We start from the raw sequence: 17,758 nt of genomic DNA, 5'->3' as shown, positions 1-17,758 counted from the left end.
TTAGGACTTTTTTTGTACTTTTGTCAGTTAAATAAAGGTTCACATAAATTAACATCACTGTTTTTTGTAATTTGGAAAACATTCCAACATTTCTGGAATTGGTGTGTGTGTGTGTGTGTGTGTGTGTAATGTTTATACTCTCATTTTCATCAGGCAGTGTCGTGTCCTGAAGTGAAGACGGAGCCGGATCCTTTCCTAACGGAACAGCAGGAAAATGGCACACTGAAATCGGAATTCTGTTTGATGTCTGAGTGGAAAACTGAGCCACATCCCACAGACATCCACCATGAAGACCAACACACACACTCACGGGTGGAGGACGTTCATGGCGGTGATTTTAAAAGCGAACCTGAGCCAGTGGAAATTTCACACACTGAAGAACACACGCTGCACAGTGCGCGCACACACACTGATGAACACACGCTTTACGCTCTGGTTAAACAGAGTTCAGTGCCGCTGGTGGATTGCAGGAATTTGGATGTCACACATGCGACTGAAGAACTGAGTCTGAAGAAGGAAAAACATGAAGATAGCTGCTGCAGAATGATGTCAGTGATGCGTGTGCAGTGGTGTAACGGTGACCGAGCGTTTCCAGGAGAAATGATGATCTCTGTGCGATCAGTCGGTCTGAACACTGATCTCTCCATGAAGGACATGGAGCTTCTCCACACTAGCATCACTGCACTGAAGAAGGAGGTGGCAGAGAGACACTGCAAATTGCTAACGTATCACAGAGAAGCTGAGCTACATCACCAGGTAAGGGGCGGAAGAGAGCCTTAACGCCAGGTGAGGGGTAGGGTAGATTCTTTAATGCCAGGTGAGGGGCGGAGTACATTACATTATTACATTATATGGCATTTAGCAGATGCTCTTATCCAGAGTGACGTACAAGTGCAAAAGTCAGGTACACGCAGTGCTGAACTTCTAGACAAGAAAGTTCAAATGCCAACTGAACAAGTGATAGCAAAACATAGTGTAATATGCTGTTGAAATACCAATACTCAAACAGCCAAGGAAACAAACCAACGATACAGAGTACAACTAAATAGAGAGCTCAAACAGCTAACCCCAGCCTAGACAGTAAACAGCCTGGGTTGATCAGGACCAATATGCAGTTTCACAGTGGGCAGGGGAGAGGTGCAGCCTGAAGAGGTGGGTCTTCAGTCTGCATTTGAAAGTGGTGAGGGAGTCGGCAGTTCTAACCTCAATGGAAAGGTCACTGCACCAACGGGGGAACCAGGACGGACAGCAGGCTGGGCAGAAGAGGAGGAGGGGCCAGGTGACCAGTAGTAACGGAGCGTAGGGATCTGGCTGGTGTGTAGGGGTGGATCAGACTCTGGAAGTATGCTGGCCCTAATCCCTTGAGAGCCTGATAAGCTAGCGCCAATGTCTTAAATTTGATGCGAGCTGTGATAGGTAGCCAATGCAGGTCAGCAAGCAGAGGGGTGATATGGGAAGGGTGAGGGAGGTTATAGACCAGGCGAGCTGCAGGGGCCTGATGGCAGAAGCTGGAAGGCCAGCAAGTACAGAGTTGCAGTACTCCAAGTGGGAAAGGATCAGTGCTTGGACCAGGAGCTGAGTAGAGTAGGTGGTAAGAAAAGGTCAGATCCTTCTGATGTAGAGGAGGAATCTACACGTTTGGGTCACTGCAGCAATGTTCGCTGAGGCAGAGAGTTTGTTGTTGAACATGACCCCTAGGTTCTTTGCATTGGGTGAAGAAGACCTAGAGATGTTCAGAAGGAGGAAAAGAGAGAAACAGTTGGGTGTCTTCACCATAGCAGTGGTAGGATAGACCATGAGCAGAGAGAATTAGGCTGAGAGACTGGGTGTAGAGGGAGAAGAGAAGTGGACCAAGGACTGAACTTTGAGGGACACCAGTGGTGAGTGGGCGTGGTGCTGATATAGTACCAGACCAGGTGACCTGGAAGGAGTCACCAGAGAGGTAGGACTTGAACCAGTCTAGGGCTGTCACGCAGATCTCTAGAACTGATAAGGATGGCAGGAGGTCGGAGTGACCATCAGTGTCAAATGCAGCAGCAAGATCAAGGAGAATCAGGACTGAGGAGAAGGAGGCAGCACGAGTTATATGAAGTGCTTGCACTTCTCTCCGTCAGTGAATCTCGGTTGAGTGTCTGACTTGGGAGCCAGACTGGTGAGGATCTCTGAGGTTGTTCTGTGAGAGAAAAGAGGAGAGTTGGTAGCAACAGCACATTCAAGCGTCTTTGACAGGAAGGGAATAAGAGAAACAGGGTGGTAGTTCTGGATGAAAGAGGAGTTTAAGGTGTCTTTTTTTTGTTGTTTGTTTTTGTTTTTTTTATTAGCAGAGGAGTGATGTGGGTCCGTTTGAAGCTGGAGGGAAAGTATTCAGAGGACAAGGAGGAGTTGACAAGGGAGGCGATAAATGAGAGGATGTCAGGAGAGATGGTCTGGAAAAGAGATGACGGGATGGGGTTAAGAGCACAGATGGTCAGACAGCGAGAGAGCAGGAACTGGGAGACATCTGAAGTGGAAAGAGGAAAAAGCAGAGAGTAAGGGTGGGGAGGCAGGTGTGGTGAAGGAGTTGTGGATGGCCATGATCTCTTCCTCAAAAAAGACTGTGCAAAGTCCTCTGCAGTGGTGGAGAGGAGAGAAGACAGAAAACAGTTGACAAGGGTTGGAGATGAAGGTATGAATTTTCGAGTGATAAAACTTGATCATGGCTGATTTGAGCGAGGCTGTGAACTCTGCAAGTACCATGGCTGGTAGCAGGACAGGTCGGCAGGGGCCCTGGATTTTCTTCACGTCCTCTCTGCTGCACCTTGACCGATTCTGTAGAAGTGAAGTGTTTGGGATATCCAGGGACAAGGAGGGGAAGATCTTGTTGGCCTGGAGACAAGAGGAGATGATGTGTCCAGTGATGAGAGCAGGGAGGATGCAGAGGATTCAAGCAGGGGGAGGGAGGTAGTGACAGAGAAGGCAAGAGAGGGAGCGGAGGTTACGACAGACTGTAACAGTGGGGGTAGGAGGGGGATGATCGGTGGAGAGGAAGAGAGGGAGAATGAGATGAAGTGGTGGTCTGACACATGGGGAGGGGTAACTGTGGGATCTGAGGCAGAGCAGTTTCGGAGGAAGACCAGGTTGAGAAGATTGCCAACTTTATGGGTTGGAGGAGAGTTCAACAGGGAGGGATCAAAGGAGTGGAGTAGGGGAAGGAAGGCAGCAGAGTGGGAGGCTTCTAGGTGGAGGTTGAAGTCTCCCAGGAGCATCAGTGGGGTGCTATCGTCTGGGAAGGGGCTGAGTAGGATGTCCAGTTCATCAAAGAAACATCCCACAGGGCCGGGAGGGCGATAAACAATAATGACAAAAGGTTAGGTTTATTTATTTTAGCCCTCATAAGAACAATGGTGTAAGGAGGGAATGAAGCCCGAAGGGCTTGTTCAAGAGTTCCATCCCTATCAATAATCAGCATCAATCATTATGATGATGGCTAACAAAAGAACTTTAAAAAGTAAGGAGACAATGTACAAAATAGTCATTGTAAAATGGAAAATATAGAAACAAGATACAAAACAATGTAAATGAATAATAAGGAGACAAGGTGCATAATGAAGAGAAACATCAAGGAGGGATAATAATCATGGAAAAAGGACACAAAAAGACACAAAACATAAACAAATGTGAAGTGAGGCAATGGAGAGGGCAGAGAATAGATGCGATGACTGGAGGATTCATGAAAAGGTAAAATGTATTTTAAGCTGCTTTTTGAAGAGTTGAGAGGGAAGATATGGATCTTAATGGGAGAGGTAGTTCATTCCGTAGGTTAGGGCCTCTATAAGATATGTTGAATTGATGGTGTGATGTACTAGAAAAGGGTAAGTATAGATTATTATTGTTACTATGTCTTGTGTGATATGAATGGACATCTGATGTGTAGATAAAGAAATTTTGGAAAGTGTCAGGGAGATTTTGGTTTTTGTAAATAAACTTGTGAATGAATAAACATTTGGTGCATATTCAGTTTTTGAATTGGCAGTAAAGAATATTTTTCAAAAAGTGGTGCAGATGAAGCATATCTGTTAGAATATGAAATGAACCGTAGGAACTTCTTCTGAATAATACATAATTTAAGATGAGTAGGGTAAGAGGCTGCCCAAACAATATTGCAGTAATTCAAATAAGGAATCAAGAAACTGTAGTACAGCGTTAGGTGGGCTGAGGGATGTATTAACAGACAGACCTTTCTTAATGTGCCCAGCATCTTCATAAACCTTTTGCAAACAAGGTCGATATGCTTTGACCACTTAAGTCTTTCATCAACTATAATTCCCGAAAATTTAGTACATTTTACTTGCAATATTTCAGAACCGTTAACATATTATTTAGCTAGCTTTTTTGGGGAAGACTTATTTGTGTTGCAAAAGATCACGAAGTTACATTTCTTTACATTAAGTGTTAATTTATTGAGTTGGAACCATTTAGAAATATTAGATAATTCATCATTCACACTATTAATCAAATGATTGAAGTCATTGTGTGTTGCAATAAGATTAGTGTCATCAGCAGATAATATGGGAAGATGATGTTTGCAAGATATGGCTAAATCATTTATATAAATCAAAAATTAATAAAGGGCCAAGAATTGAACCCTGAGGAACGATTCTGGATTTGGTGGAAGAGTATCCATTTAGAGATAAATAGTGTTCTCTGTTTAAGTAATTTTTAAACCACATTAGGGCAATATTCTCCACTCCATATCTGTTTAATTTGGAAATCAAAATACTGTGGTTGACAGTATCAAAAGCTTTACTTAAGTCTAAAAAGACCCCAAGGGCAAACTTTTTTTTTTCATGGTTTATTTAGTTTTATTTCAAGGTATAAAATAAATAAACAGAGATCCATTCCATAATGATAAAACAATACAACAGAAAATCTAATAAGATTGGCACAATACACAATAAACCAAACCCCACTCTCACCTATCCACCCTCACCCCATTCTATCCACCCTACTCTACCTGCCCACTTACCACCCATTAACCCACCTTGTCCAGGCTGTATGAAAATCAGAAGGGAAAGAAAACTAAAAATAAAAACAAAACAAAAAGGGAGCCAAAGTAAATAGTAGGCCATCAGCATATCAAGACATATTGGACATTCATGGCAAATGCTGTCAGGGCAGCTCATGGCAAATCTGGAGGCTGCAGGACAAAGGAATCCACATACAGGAGGAAAGGCTGCCAGAGTTTATCAAATTTAGATACAGCATCTCACACTAGGTGCCTAATCTTTTCTAGTTTTGAAAACATTAAGGTATCTCTTATCATGAGGGTGGGTGCTGGGCTTTCCAGCATATTAATATTAAACGCCTGGCAATAAGTAAAAGAAATGCAACAAAATCAGATTTAGAGCTGGATAGTTTAATTATATCTGGTAGGACTCCAAATAGGGCTGCAACTGGGCATGGTTCTAGCTGTATCCGAAATACATCTGAGATGGAAGAAAATATAGAAGTCCAGTATGCATGAAGAGAGGGACACTTCCAAAACATGTAAAAGTGTGCCACGATGCTGATGACATTGATCACAAAGTGGGTCAGTGTTGGGGTAGAGTCGGGACAGTCTAACCTTTGTCCAGTATACACGGTGCAAGAGTTTACACTGGATGACCCCATGCCTGGCATCCAGATCTATGCCCAAATCCTGGGACCAAAGGGTTAAGAGTCCTGTCTGAGGGAGGGCAGAGAGACAGTATGATGCTATAAAGTGTGGAGACCATACCTTTCATTGCCAGGGGTGCATTTAAGATTCTATCAATAGGATTAGTTCCAGGGATATGTGGAAAATCTTTCCATGTTTTTCTATAAAAATCTCTTACTTGTAAATACCTGAAAAAGTGAGAGCTGGGAAGCTGAAATTTTTCAGTTAGCTGCTGAAAAGTAGCAAAAACACCCTCTATGAACAGGTCCCTGACTGTGCACAGACCTCTCTGCATCCATAATCTGAAAGTGTGATCTTGCATTGAGGGAGGGAACAAAGGGTTATTACTGAGTGGCACAGAGAGTGAGGGGATACTAATTCCTAGGTGTTTACAGAATTGGTTCCAGATGTGCAAGGTAGATGAAACAAGTATACAGTTAGGTCCATATATATTTGGACACTGACACAGATTTTTTTTTTTTTTACCTGTTTACTGAAACATATTCAGGTTATAGTTATATAATGGACATAAAGTCCAGACTTTCAGCTTTCATTTGAGGGAATCCACATTAACATTGGATGAAGGGTTTAGGAGTTTCAGCTCCTTAACATGTGCCCCCCTGTTTTTAAAGGGACCAAAAGTAATTGGACAATTGACTCAAAGGCTATTTCATGGGCAGGTGTGGGCAATTCCTTCGTTATGTCATTCTCAATTAAGCAGATAAAAGGCTTGGAGTTGATTTGAGGTGTGGTGCTTGCATTTGGAAGATTTTGCTGTGAAGAAAACATGCGGTCAAAGGAGCTCTCCATGCAGGTGAAACAAGCCATCCTTAAGCTGCGAAAACAGAAAAAAACCCATCCGAGAAATTGCTACAATATTAGGAGTGGCAAAATCTACAGTTTGGTACATCCTGAGAAAGAAAGAAAGAAAGAAAGCACTGGTGAACTCATCAATGCAAAAAGACCTGGACACTCACAGAAGACAACAGTAGTGGATGATCGCAGAATAATTTCCATGGTGAAGAGAAACCCCTTCACAACAGCCAACCAAGTGAACAACACTCTCCAGGAGGTAGGCGTATCAATATCCAAATCTACCATAAAGAGAAGACTGCATGAAAGTAAATACAGAGGGTTCACTGCACAGTGCGAGCCACTCATAAGCCTCAAGAAAAAAAGGCTAGATTGGACTTTGCTAAAAAAAAATATCTAAAAAAGCCAGCACAGTTCTGGAAGAACATTCTTTGGACAGATGAAACCAAGATCAACCTCTGCCAGAATGATGGAAAGAAAAAGGTATGGCGAAGGCGTGGTACAGCTCATGATCCAAAGCATACCACATCATCTGTAAAACACGGCGGAGGCAGTGTGATGGCTTGGGCATGCATGGCTGCCAGCGGCACTGGGTCACTAGTGTTTATTGATGATGTGACACAGGACAGAAGCAGCCGGATGAATTCTGAGGTTTTCAGAGACATACTGTGTGCTCAAATCCAGCCAAATGCAGCCAAACTGATTGGTTGACGTTTCATAATACAGATGGACAATGACCCAAAACATAAAGCCAAAGCAACCCAGGAGTTTATTAAAGCAAAGAAGTGGAATATTCTTGAATGGCCAAGTCAGTCACCTGATCTCAACCCAATTGAGCAGCATTTCACTTGTTAAAGACTAAACTTCAGACAGAAAGGCCCACAAACAAACAGCAACTGAAAACCGCTGCAGTAAAGGCCTGGCAGAGCATTAAAAAGGAGGAAACACAGCGTCTGGTGATGTCCATGAGTTCAAGACTTCAGGCAGTCATTGCCAACAAAGGGTTTTCAACCAAGTATTAGAAATGAACATTTTATTTACAATTAGTTAATTTATCCAATTACTTTTGAGCCCCTGAAATGAAGGGATTGTGTTTAAAAAAATGCTTTAGTTCCTCACATTTTTATGCAATCATTTTGTTCCACCCACTGAATTAAAGCTGAAAGTCTGAACTTCAACTGCATCTGAATTGTTTTGTTCAAAATTCATTGTGGTAATGTACAGAACCAAAATTAGAAAAATGTTGTCTCTGTCCAAATATTTATGGACCTAACTGTATTTTTCCCAGGCTTAAAACTAGTCAAGCAAGGGGAGCAAGTAACTAGCGCATATAGAGAAGCTGGTGTACATGACTGGGCCTCCATTAGGCACCAAGCAGGGGAGCTGTCAGGATCCACCTGCATCCAGTACATAACTATCTGTAGGTTAGCTGACCAGTAATAGTGTAAAAAATTAGGTAATGCCATCCCCCCCATCTGTTTTAGGTTTCTGCAAAACTGTCTTACATAGCCGTGGGACCCTTTTATTCCAGATAAACTGTAATATTGCTGTATCTAGTTTATGGAAAAAGGACTTTGGGATGAATACTGGAATGCACTGGAAGAAGTACAGATATTTAGGGAGGACATTCATTTTGACAGAGTTTATTCTGCCTGCCAGCAACAATGGCAATAAAGTCTAGTGGCTAAAGTCATCTTTAGTGCGTGAAAGTAGTGTTTCAAAGTTTAGCTTGAAGAGGTTATTGTATTTGGAAGAAATAGTTACACCAAGGTACGTAAAGCCATCTTTTGCCAGTCTGAAAGGGAGTTTTGACAGCAGACTCAGGCAAGCAGTTTGATTAATAGGAAAGATTTTGCTTTTATCTAGATTAATCTTATACCCTGACACAGACCCAAACTGCTCTAAAGTATCAAGAATATGTGGCATAGATTCGAGTGGTTCAGAGATATACAGGAGCAGATCATCAGCATACAGTGATACTTTTTGTTCAATGCCATAGCAAGTGATTCCTTTAAAAGCTGACAGGCTACGGAGTGCAGTGGCTAGCGGCTCAATTGCCACTGCAAAAAGGAGAGGTGACAGGGGACAGCCCTGTCTAGTACCCCTGTGAAGGGGAAAATAGAGAAGTTACTATTTGTACGCACTGAGGATAGAGGGGAAGAGTAAAGAAGTTGAATCCAGGCTAAGAAGTCATCACCAAACCCAAATTTAGAGAGACAGGTGAGTAGGTAGTCCCACTCAACCCTATCGAAAGCTTTCTCTGCGTCCATGGACACAACTACCTTTGGACATTGGGAATTGCTATTGTTATAAATGACATTGAAGAGACGTAAATTAAAGAATGAATGCCTATTTTTTATGAAACCAGTTTGGTCTGGGTGTATGATAGAGGGCAGGACAGTTTCCAGTCTGAGAGAGAGGGAGCCTTACCAAGAATTTTAATGTCAGCATTGAGTAATGATATGGGACAATAGGAAGAATAAAGATCTGGATCCTTGTTTTTCTTTAGTATTACAGAGATAGAAGCTTGTCGAGGAGAGGTCGGGAGAGTGCCAGATGATGAGGATTCATTGAACATATTTAACAGCAGGGGCACAATTTTAAAGGAAACCTTTCTATAGAATTCTATCGGAAAGCCATCGGGCCCAGGGGATTTTCCAGACTGCATAGAGCAGATGGCCTTGGTGAGTTCCACCTCAGTGAGATTTTGGTCTAAAGTCTCTCGCTGATCAGAGGAGATGGAGGGCATTTCTATTCTGTTAAAAAATGAGACTAAAGGCCTCTGCATGCTCTTGTGACAAGGCTTTCGCAGATAGCTTTTCGCAGACAGTTGTAATTTATCGTTGAGCGGGGAGTAATAGGCGTGCGCGATGTTATTCACCGCCACAACGCAAGGGGGCGTGAAGTTGCGAAATCGCTAGGAGTAGTTGGTGGGTGTGGTTTAGGGCTGCTCGATATTGGAAAAAATCAATATCGCGATTTTTTCAGTAAATATCGATATCGCGATTTTTAAAACGATATTTATACACCTTTTTTTAAAGCCCTGATCATCAACACCTGAGGCACCGGGCCACATTTTTATAGTACAGGCCTCATAGGCTACCTGTCAACCCTTCCCGTTGTACCCTGAAACGCCTTTTACTTAAACTATTTACTGTGCAAGCGCGTACTTTGCATAGGTCCTATAGCCTGCACAAGGCTCACGTTCTCCTCACTCAACATTTCCGATCACAGAGGATGGAGCCAGCGCTGCTATTACCAGTGATTACTGCGTAACGTCCACACTGGCTCGTAGCCAGCCAAGGATAAAATCTCTCTCTCACACACACACACTACAACGTAAGCTTGTGTGTTGTTAAGACACCAACATTAAAACACGCACACACACGGACTGGCCATTGGGAGTAGCGGGAGTTTGTGGGCCGGCGGAGAAAAAAAAAAAAGTTGCGCGCTGGCCTTTAATATGATAAGCAATGTTAACAGTTTCTTTAACAAACTGTTAACATTGCTTATCATATTAAAGGCCAGCGCGCAACTGTAATAAACAATGTTAACAGTTTGTTAAAGAAACTGTTAACATTGCTTATCATATTAAAGGCCAGCGCGCAACTGTTTTGTTTTTTTCTCCGCCGGCCCACACTGAACCACCGGCAAAACTCCCGCTACTCCCGATGGCCAGTCCGTGTGTGAACACGCACAATATAGAGACAAGTCCTTAAGAATTAACATACATGAAAATAGCTCAGCGGCATGTAAACATTCCCTGAAAGTGTAGGTGGCACTGCGGCTAGATGCTCCGTGAAATGGCACAAGGCAAACACCATGCGTCGCTCAGTCAACAGACAAAATCCACGAACCCAGTAGTCCTCCTACTACTGTGGGTTAGTGTTCTGTGGCCAAAAACACCCCATGCACAGTCATTCCAAAACATCCCCACTAGTTGCAGGTTATGTCTCAAATACAGATATGCGTTGTGGATTAAGCGATCTATTTTCAAGCATCAGGCTTCTCTTCCTTCATCTTCCAAATGTGGACTCCGCTATCTTTTTGGCATGTCAGCATTGAAATACCATTTGCAGAGATATTTCACTCGAAAAGTAAAAGCAACACATGATTAGGGCTACATGATTAGCAGGGGGACACCGTTTTAAGCGCACGGAATTTTAAAAACAATGTAATTACATCTGAGTCCGTCTACATCGCGCAATAAACCCGTCCTTAGCAGAACCTACTTCAAAGCATGATGCTAGCTGCAGATGCACAAGTCAAAATCAAATGAACCCAAGTAAACATGCCGCGGCGGGCAACATTAATAACCAAATTGCCTTACCTTAAAACGCTGCCTTGACCACAGGACGACTCGCAATTATTCCACTTAAATCCACACGGTTTAACACATCTAACACAGCTAGCAAGCTGGATATGTGCTAATATTGTTGTGCTTGTTTTCTTCCGTAGATGCCATTTTTACATTACCCAGTCCCACATCCAAAAATATGACGTAAATATGTTAATTGTATTATTATAACTATTAGCAAGCAAATCAAACAACATATTAACAAATCAATATATCAAATCACCCGACACGTATGAAAACAGAAGAATTGATTTTTTACTGTTGCGGAGATATCGCGGGAGTAGAATGGATGACGTATGCAAGGCTACGGTGTGCCTTAGGGGACAGAAGGGTTCGTTTTACCTTACTGTCACGTCAATGTTATTGTTGTTTTATTGCCATTGTAGAAATATTGTGCACGTCCCTTTCGACAAATGACAAAAAATCGTTTCATATCGATATTATGAATTTTGATATCGTTTGACACCAATATCGATATCGCGATAAAAATACGATATATTGCACAGCTCTAGTGTGGTTAGTGGAGTGTTTATCCTCCGGTTACTTATAATGACTAGAACTGGAGTCGTATAGATGTCCGTACTTCCTCGATCAACTGCTCTTCGTGCTGCTCCATCTTCGCTCGTGTTTTTAAAAATGGCGGTCGTGAAAACAAAACAAACCGGGAAAGTAGGGAAGCGGAAGTGCGTGTACAGCGGATGTAGAGTGGACCAATCAGAGCCCTCTTGTCTGCGACGCTGTCTGCGAGGCTTCTGCGGTGGTCACAATTTTTGGGAGGTGCGTGCAGAGCATCTGCGAAGGTGGGGGGGCTACGCAGACGGTATCTGCGACGCCGTCTGCGAGGACTGGGTTGTCAGCATAAATTGGCCTTAAGGCATGGGGGTCAGTGTTATGATGAGACTTATACAGAGAGCTGTAAAAGGCTTTAAAGTTACTTGGTTTCTGCTTGCTCAGTGGCTAATGTATCAAATTCAGACTTTAGAGTGATCAGTTTCTTAAATAACTCTGGAGAAAGGGCAGAGGCATAACCATCAAGCTGTGCTATTAGAGTAAGAAGATGGGTTTGGCGTTCCATTAACCGTTTCCTCTGAGATCCAGAGAAAGATATAATTTGTTCCCTAATGTATGCCTTAAAGGTCTCCCAAATCAATGAGGCTGACACCCCTGGAGTAGCATAAGTGGATATGAAAGTCTATTTCGCTTGATATAAAAGTAGTAAATGCCTCATCTGAAAGTAGGAGTGAGTTAAAACGCCACGGGTTATGACAGGTAGGTTTCCTTGGAAAAGAGAGCACAAGAGACACTGGGGCATGATCAGAGATGACAATGGAGTTGTAAGAGATTGTACTTACATAAGCGAACAATCTATCATCCAACAGAAAGAAATCAATACGTGAGAAAGAGTGATGTACAGGGGAGAAAAATGAGAATTTTTTGGTCTGGGGATACAAAAAAATGCCAGGGGTCAGTGATTCCGTATTCTGCCATGAAAGATTTAATGACACAGGCCGATTTTGAACCACGAATGACCCTAGTGGAAGACCGGTCCAAAACTGGATTTAAGCAGCAATTAAAGTCACCCCCTAATATGAGGTAATGGGATTGAAGATCGGGGATTTCTAAAAAAAAAAAAGTTTCTTAAAAAATGTCATTGTCCCAGTTGGGTGCATATACGCTACCTAAAACTACTGGCGTAGTATATATGGGTAATTCTGTCCCAAATCACCAGATTTAGAAAAATGTTCACCACTGACCACCTCAGATTTGCTTCATACTTTCTGGAAAAATTCAGTGTGCCCAATAAATAGTGTACAATATTTTAGGCTTGTACCTTCATTAGTTTCTGAGATATAGGGGCTTTAAAAAAGGGTCGTGGCCCCAATTTCACTGTTGAAACGCGTGCTACAGAAAACGGACCTAAATTCCATAAGTCATTACTTTTTAAACTATTCATGCAAGATACATGAAATTTTCAAGGATTGTTCTTCAATGCCAGACGCCTTTAAATACTAAAATAGAAAGTTCACAGTTCAATATTTGCCAAGTTATGGCTTGCTGAACATCATAAAAAAAAAAACGTGCTTTGGAGCAACTTTGACGCCCCATATCTCCACATTAAAGCACACCAGATCTTTCAAATTTTCTTATTTATTACTCATGTTATAGTACTCTTTAGGCAACTATGTATGTGTTCAAAAGAAATCAAACTTTCTGATTTATTAGGCTTTAAAAATTAAAAACCATTTTGTGCCTATAATTCAAATGCATATTACAAATGTATGACAAGGTCTACCATAAAAACAATTATACCACTGGAAAGAGTTTTTGATTAGCAAATGCACAAAATATGAAGTTGGTACCCTAAACCAAACTATAAAGATTAAGGTATCAAGTACGGCATGTTTTACAATAGACAGAAATGCTGTTTTATGGCATATTACAATACAATTACAAACCTACAGTGTAGGAAAAATAACAACCTTAAAAATACTTTATTTGAAGAGCTTAAACAGTGTATTGATTTGCTTTTCCACATCAGATGGAAGTTTATACTGCCTGCCAGTTGATGTAAGTGGGGCATCAATGATTTTCATGACATGCACTGGAGGGACCCAACAGTTATCCTCTCTCCTGGGCCAGCTGTAAGTCTGAGAGGGACCATGAGGATGCATAAATGTTACTTGTACATCTTGTTCCTCCTCTGATAATGCACGAATGTTGCCTATCCACCACTGTCTGTCATACAAACATACAACATATTTACCAGGAATTGTATCTGCCAGACAGACTGCTGATTTAACGTGTTTTATGCATTACTTATGGCCGATTCCCACTCATATCCACAATGAAGCTAGGACCACCTGACACCCGCTGACCTGCAGCTGGTTGGACATGAGTGGAACGAATGAGTGGTTGTCTCCTGTTCCAGGAATAGTAGCTGACCTTGAAAATCTTGTCTCCAATGTCTGTGAAGATTCTCAGTCATCCAGGTCATAATAAACTGTGGGTGGTAAAAAGAGCAACTGGACTTGCTTGAAGATTCTTGAAGACGTTTCACCTCTCATCCGAAAGGCTTCTTCAGTTCTGTCTGACTAATAGGGAGTATCAGGTATTTATCCTCTCATGGATGAAAAGCAATCCTAAGGTGTCGTTAAGTCATCCTGTTGGTGTGGGTCACTGGGGGCTGGGTGTGAACGGCCTAGAGAGTCATTGGGGTGATCGGTGGATTGTTGGATCTCTCTGTCCTCCTGTGAGTCACTGAAAACAACCAGTTCCTCAGGTCAGGGCTCTGCTGTCTATCTTCATCTTAACAACAAAGGACACTCATTCCAGGATTGCAATGTACGCATTTTAGCCAGAGAGGATCGTTGGTATGAGCGAGGAGTTAAAGAAGCCATTTTTGTTAACCTGGAACGGCCATCACTGAACAGAGGTGGGGGTCTAAGACACCATTTATCAGCCACCTACAATGCAGTCCTTGACACACTTCCCAGACAACTGAATGCACACCAAAACCCAGCTGTTTTCAGTGACTCACAGGAGGACAGAGAGAACCAACAACCCACTGATCACCCCAACGACTCTCGAGGCCGTTCACACCCAGCCCCCAGTGACCCACACCAACAGGATGACTCAACAACACCTTAGGATTGCTTTTCATCCATGAGAGGATAAATACCTGATGCTCCCTATTAGTCAGACAGAACTGAAGAAGCCTTTCGGATGAGAGGTGAAACGTCTTCAAGAATCTTCAAGCAAGTCCAGTTGCTCTTTTTACCACCCACAGCTTGTCTCCAATGCTTTTCCACTCTCCATAACTTCCCCTGTACCAATCCAGATGAAATGGATGTTCTTGATATGTTTTTTTGCCCACAAAAACAGATCAGATGGGGTTAGTATGTGATCACTCGTGACTGCCTGTAAGCAAGCTCGAGCTGCTGACCGCTTCACAGTGCCTCCAATACCATCACAGGGTGATTTACCATGAGAAGTGGCAAAGAAATGCCATTCTGCCAAAAGTCCAAAATCGTCTGCATGCTTTATTAGATTTGTGAAATTTTTATAGTTTTTGTATTGGGCTACTGATCCGTCACTGAAGTAAATGACCTTTTTCAGCTGGGGATGTAAATGGCATACATATGGTAAAACCTTTAAGAACGCATGCATGGCCACTGTATCATGCTTAAGGCAGTCACTTATTATGCAGATAGAGATGCATTTTGTTACTTTTGTACCATCTTCATTCTTTGCTCTAATGTACACTGCAAATGGATGAAGAGTGCATTGGCTGTTGTCCCAGTGGTATCCCTGGGCAGAATCCTGTACACAGAATTAATAGTTTTCGGCAAAAGCATAATACATTCATCCGCTGACAGATTTTCCTTCAAATTCTTCAAATATCCACTCTGGTGTTTGGCAATGAAATGATGTTTTGCTAGTTTGTCTGCTAGTAGATTATATGCCTTAAAACAGCATTTCCGTCTATCGTAAAACATGCCGTACTTGATACCTTAATATTTATAGTTTGATTTAGGGTACCAACTTCATATTTTGTGCATTTGCTAATCAAAACAAGCTCTTTCCAGTGGTATAATTGTTTTTATGGTAGACCTTGTCATACATTTGTAATATGCATTTGAATTACAGGCGCAAAATGTTTATTTAATTTTTTTTATTTTTAAAGCCTAATAAATCAGAAAGTTTTATTTCTTTTGAACAGATACCTAGTTCCCTAAAGAGTACTATAAAATGAGTAAAAAATAAGAAAATTTGAAAGATCTGGTGTGCTTTAATGTGGAGATATGGGGCGTCAAAGTTGCTCCAAAGCACGTTTCTTTTTATGATTTTCAGCAAGCCATAACTTGGCAAATATTGAACTGTGAACTTTCTATTTTAGTATTTAAAGGCATCTAGCAGTGAAGAACAATCCTTGAATATTTCATGTATCTTGCATGAATAGTTTAAAAGTAATGCCTTATGGAATTTAGGTCCGTTTTCTGCAGCATGTGTTTCAACAGTGAAATTTGGTCCACGACCCTTTTTTAAAGTCCCTATATCTCAGAAACTAATGAAGGTACAAGTCTAAAATGTTGTACACTATTTATTGGGCACACTGACAATATTTCCAGAAAGTATGAAGCAAATATGAGATGGTTAGTGGCGAGGCCTTTGGTGATTTCACATGGATACCCTATAGTATACCAGAGAAAAAGATATAGCGGCCATTGGAGTCCGACACTATGTGAACGGCTTTGAATGAAACTCATCTCATATTATCTGTAGCCGCTTTATCCTGTTCTACAGGGTCGCAGGCGAGCTGGAGCCTATCCCAGCTGACTACGGGCGAAAGGCGGGGTTCACCCTGGACAAGTCGCCAGGTCATCACAGGGCTGACACATAGACACAGACAACCATTCACACTCACATTCACACCTACGCTCAATTTAGAGTCACCAGTTAACCTAACCTGCATGTCTTTGGACTGTGGGGGAAACCGGAGCACCCAGAGGAAACCCACGCGGACACGGGGAGAACATGCAAACTCCGCACAGAAAGGCCCTCGCCGAACCCGGACCTTCTTGCTGTGAGGCGACAGTGCTAACGACTACACCACCGTGCCGTCCTTTGAATGAAACTGCTTTATGAATTATAAAATGGCCGCTCCCCTGGACCTACAGGAGAAGTTAGAATGATATAGCTGTCCAACCCATTTCTTTCTTAATCTGGCGTGTTCCCAAGCCCCCAAATGAGTTTCCTGCAGAAAGGCCACCATGGCATTCAGGCTATGTAAATGGTTGATCACTTTGTTGCATTTAACAGGTGAGTTTATGCCCTTGACAGATGGCTCACAAAGGGGAGGTTACCTCCTTGAATGGAAAAATTTGTAGTCGTCATAGAGAAAAAAAAAAAGCTATTATTGTGATATTATTTGTTTTTGATCAATGTCTTTTATTGTGCATCTTCAAGAGTATGTACAACACAAGATATCCATGACACAAAGTGTAAACAAATAACAACCCCCCCCCCAACCCATGGCGACCCCTTAACCAACCTATCCCGCATCTCAAAATACAATCCAAAAATAAATAAATAAATAAAGGAAAAAATACATACAAGCATAAATCCTCATGTAAATTATGGATAATTATGCTGCACTCTTTCTTTAACCAAAGTGTAAGCTGCATCCCATGCACTAATTGTTTTCTGACTAGCTGCATGCATCCGGGCCACTGATCTCTCAATCATGACAATGTCTAGGAAAGAGTTAGCCCATTGTTGCCATGGCAAGTTATGAGGTGGCTGCCATCTCAGTGTCGACATTTTCTTAGCTGCAGTGAGGCCAGCCCATAATAAGCGCCTTTGTTGAAGAGAAAGTTCTAAAGTGGAGTCATCATTAAGCAGGAGTAAAGATGGTGATGGTGGGATATTGACCTCAAGCATATTGCTCAAGGTGATAGAGATTTGTCTCCAGAAAGCAGACACACTGGGGACAGTCCCAATGGAGATCTTGCAGTCACGTGACCGGAAAGTACACAGCCGCCATCTTGTCGGTCAACAGCACAGCTGAATATTGCTGCACTCGTGTACAGAATGGATCAATTTCAACCGACGGACTACACGGCTCATTTTTCTAATGCACAGATAACTAAATATATGTCTAAAATAAACGGTCTACAGATTAGTGACCCTTATGGCTTACCGGACGGAGTTCTCACGACCGTGTCAGTGGATGTTGAACTGCCAGAGGTGGAATACCCGGACGTGTATAATTACCTCATTAACTTTCCCTCGCTGTTCAGTGGTGAAGCACTGCGTGCTTATAAATCTCTGGACAGTTATCTTTACAGAAATTCAGGATTTGTCAGCGACTCAGATGTGGCATCTTGTAAACAAGAAAATGATCCTCATTGGAT

General features: G+C 42.2%; 1 protein-coding gene across 2 annotated transcripts in view; it reads left to right on the top strand.

Annotated features, from left to right (window-relative positions):
* Positions 1–17,758, top strand: part of LOC132866513 (uncharacterized) — a 70,942-nt gene that overhangs the window by 35,613 nt on the left and 17,571 nt on the right. The window contains exon 4 of one of the 2 annotated variants that reach the window (XM_060899325.1): positions 154–756. In XM_060899325.1, coding sequence (XP_060755308.1) covers positions 154–756 — 603 coding nt within the window. The remainder of the gene's footprint in view (positions 1–153; positions 757–17,758) is intronic. The other variant, XM_060899326.1, reaches the window with a different exon arrangement.

This window comes from Neoarius graeffei, chromosome 18, assembly GCF_027579695.1.
Source record: "Neoarius graeffei isolate fNeoGra1 chromosome 18, fNeoGra1.pri, whole genome shotgun sequence".
Classification (NCBI taxonomy): domain Eukaryota; kingdom Metazoa; phylum Chordata; class Actinopteri; order Siluriformes; family Ariidae; genus Neoarius; species Neoarius graeffei.
Note: the sequence above shows the minus strand (reverse complement) of the source record. Positions and strands in the feature narration are given on the sequence as shown.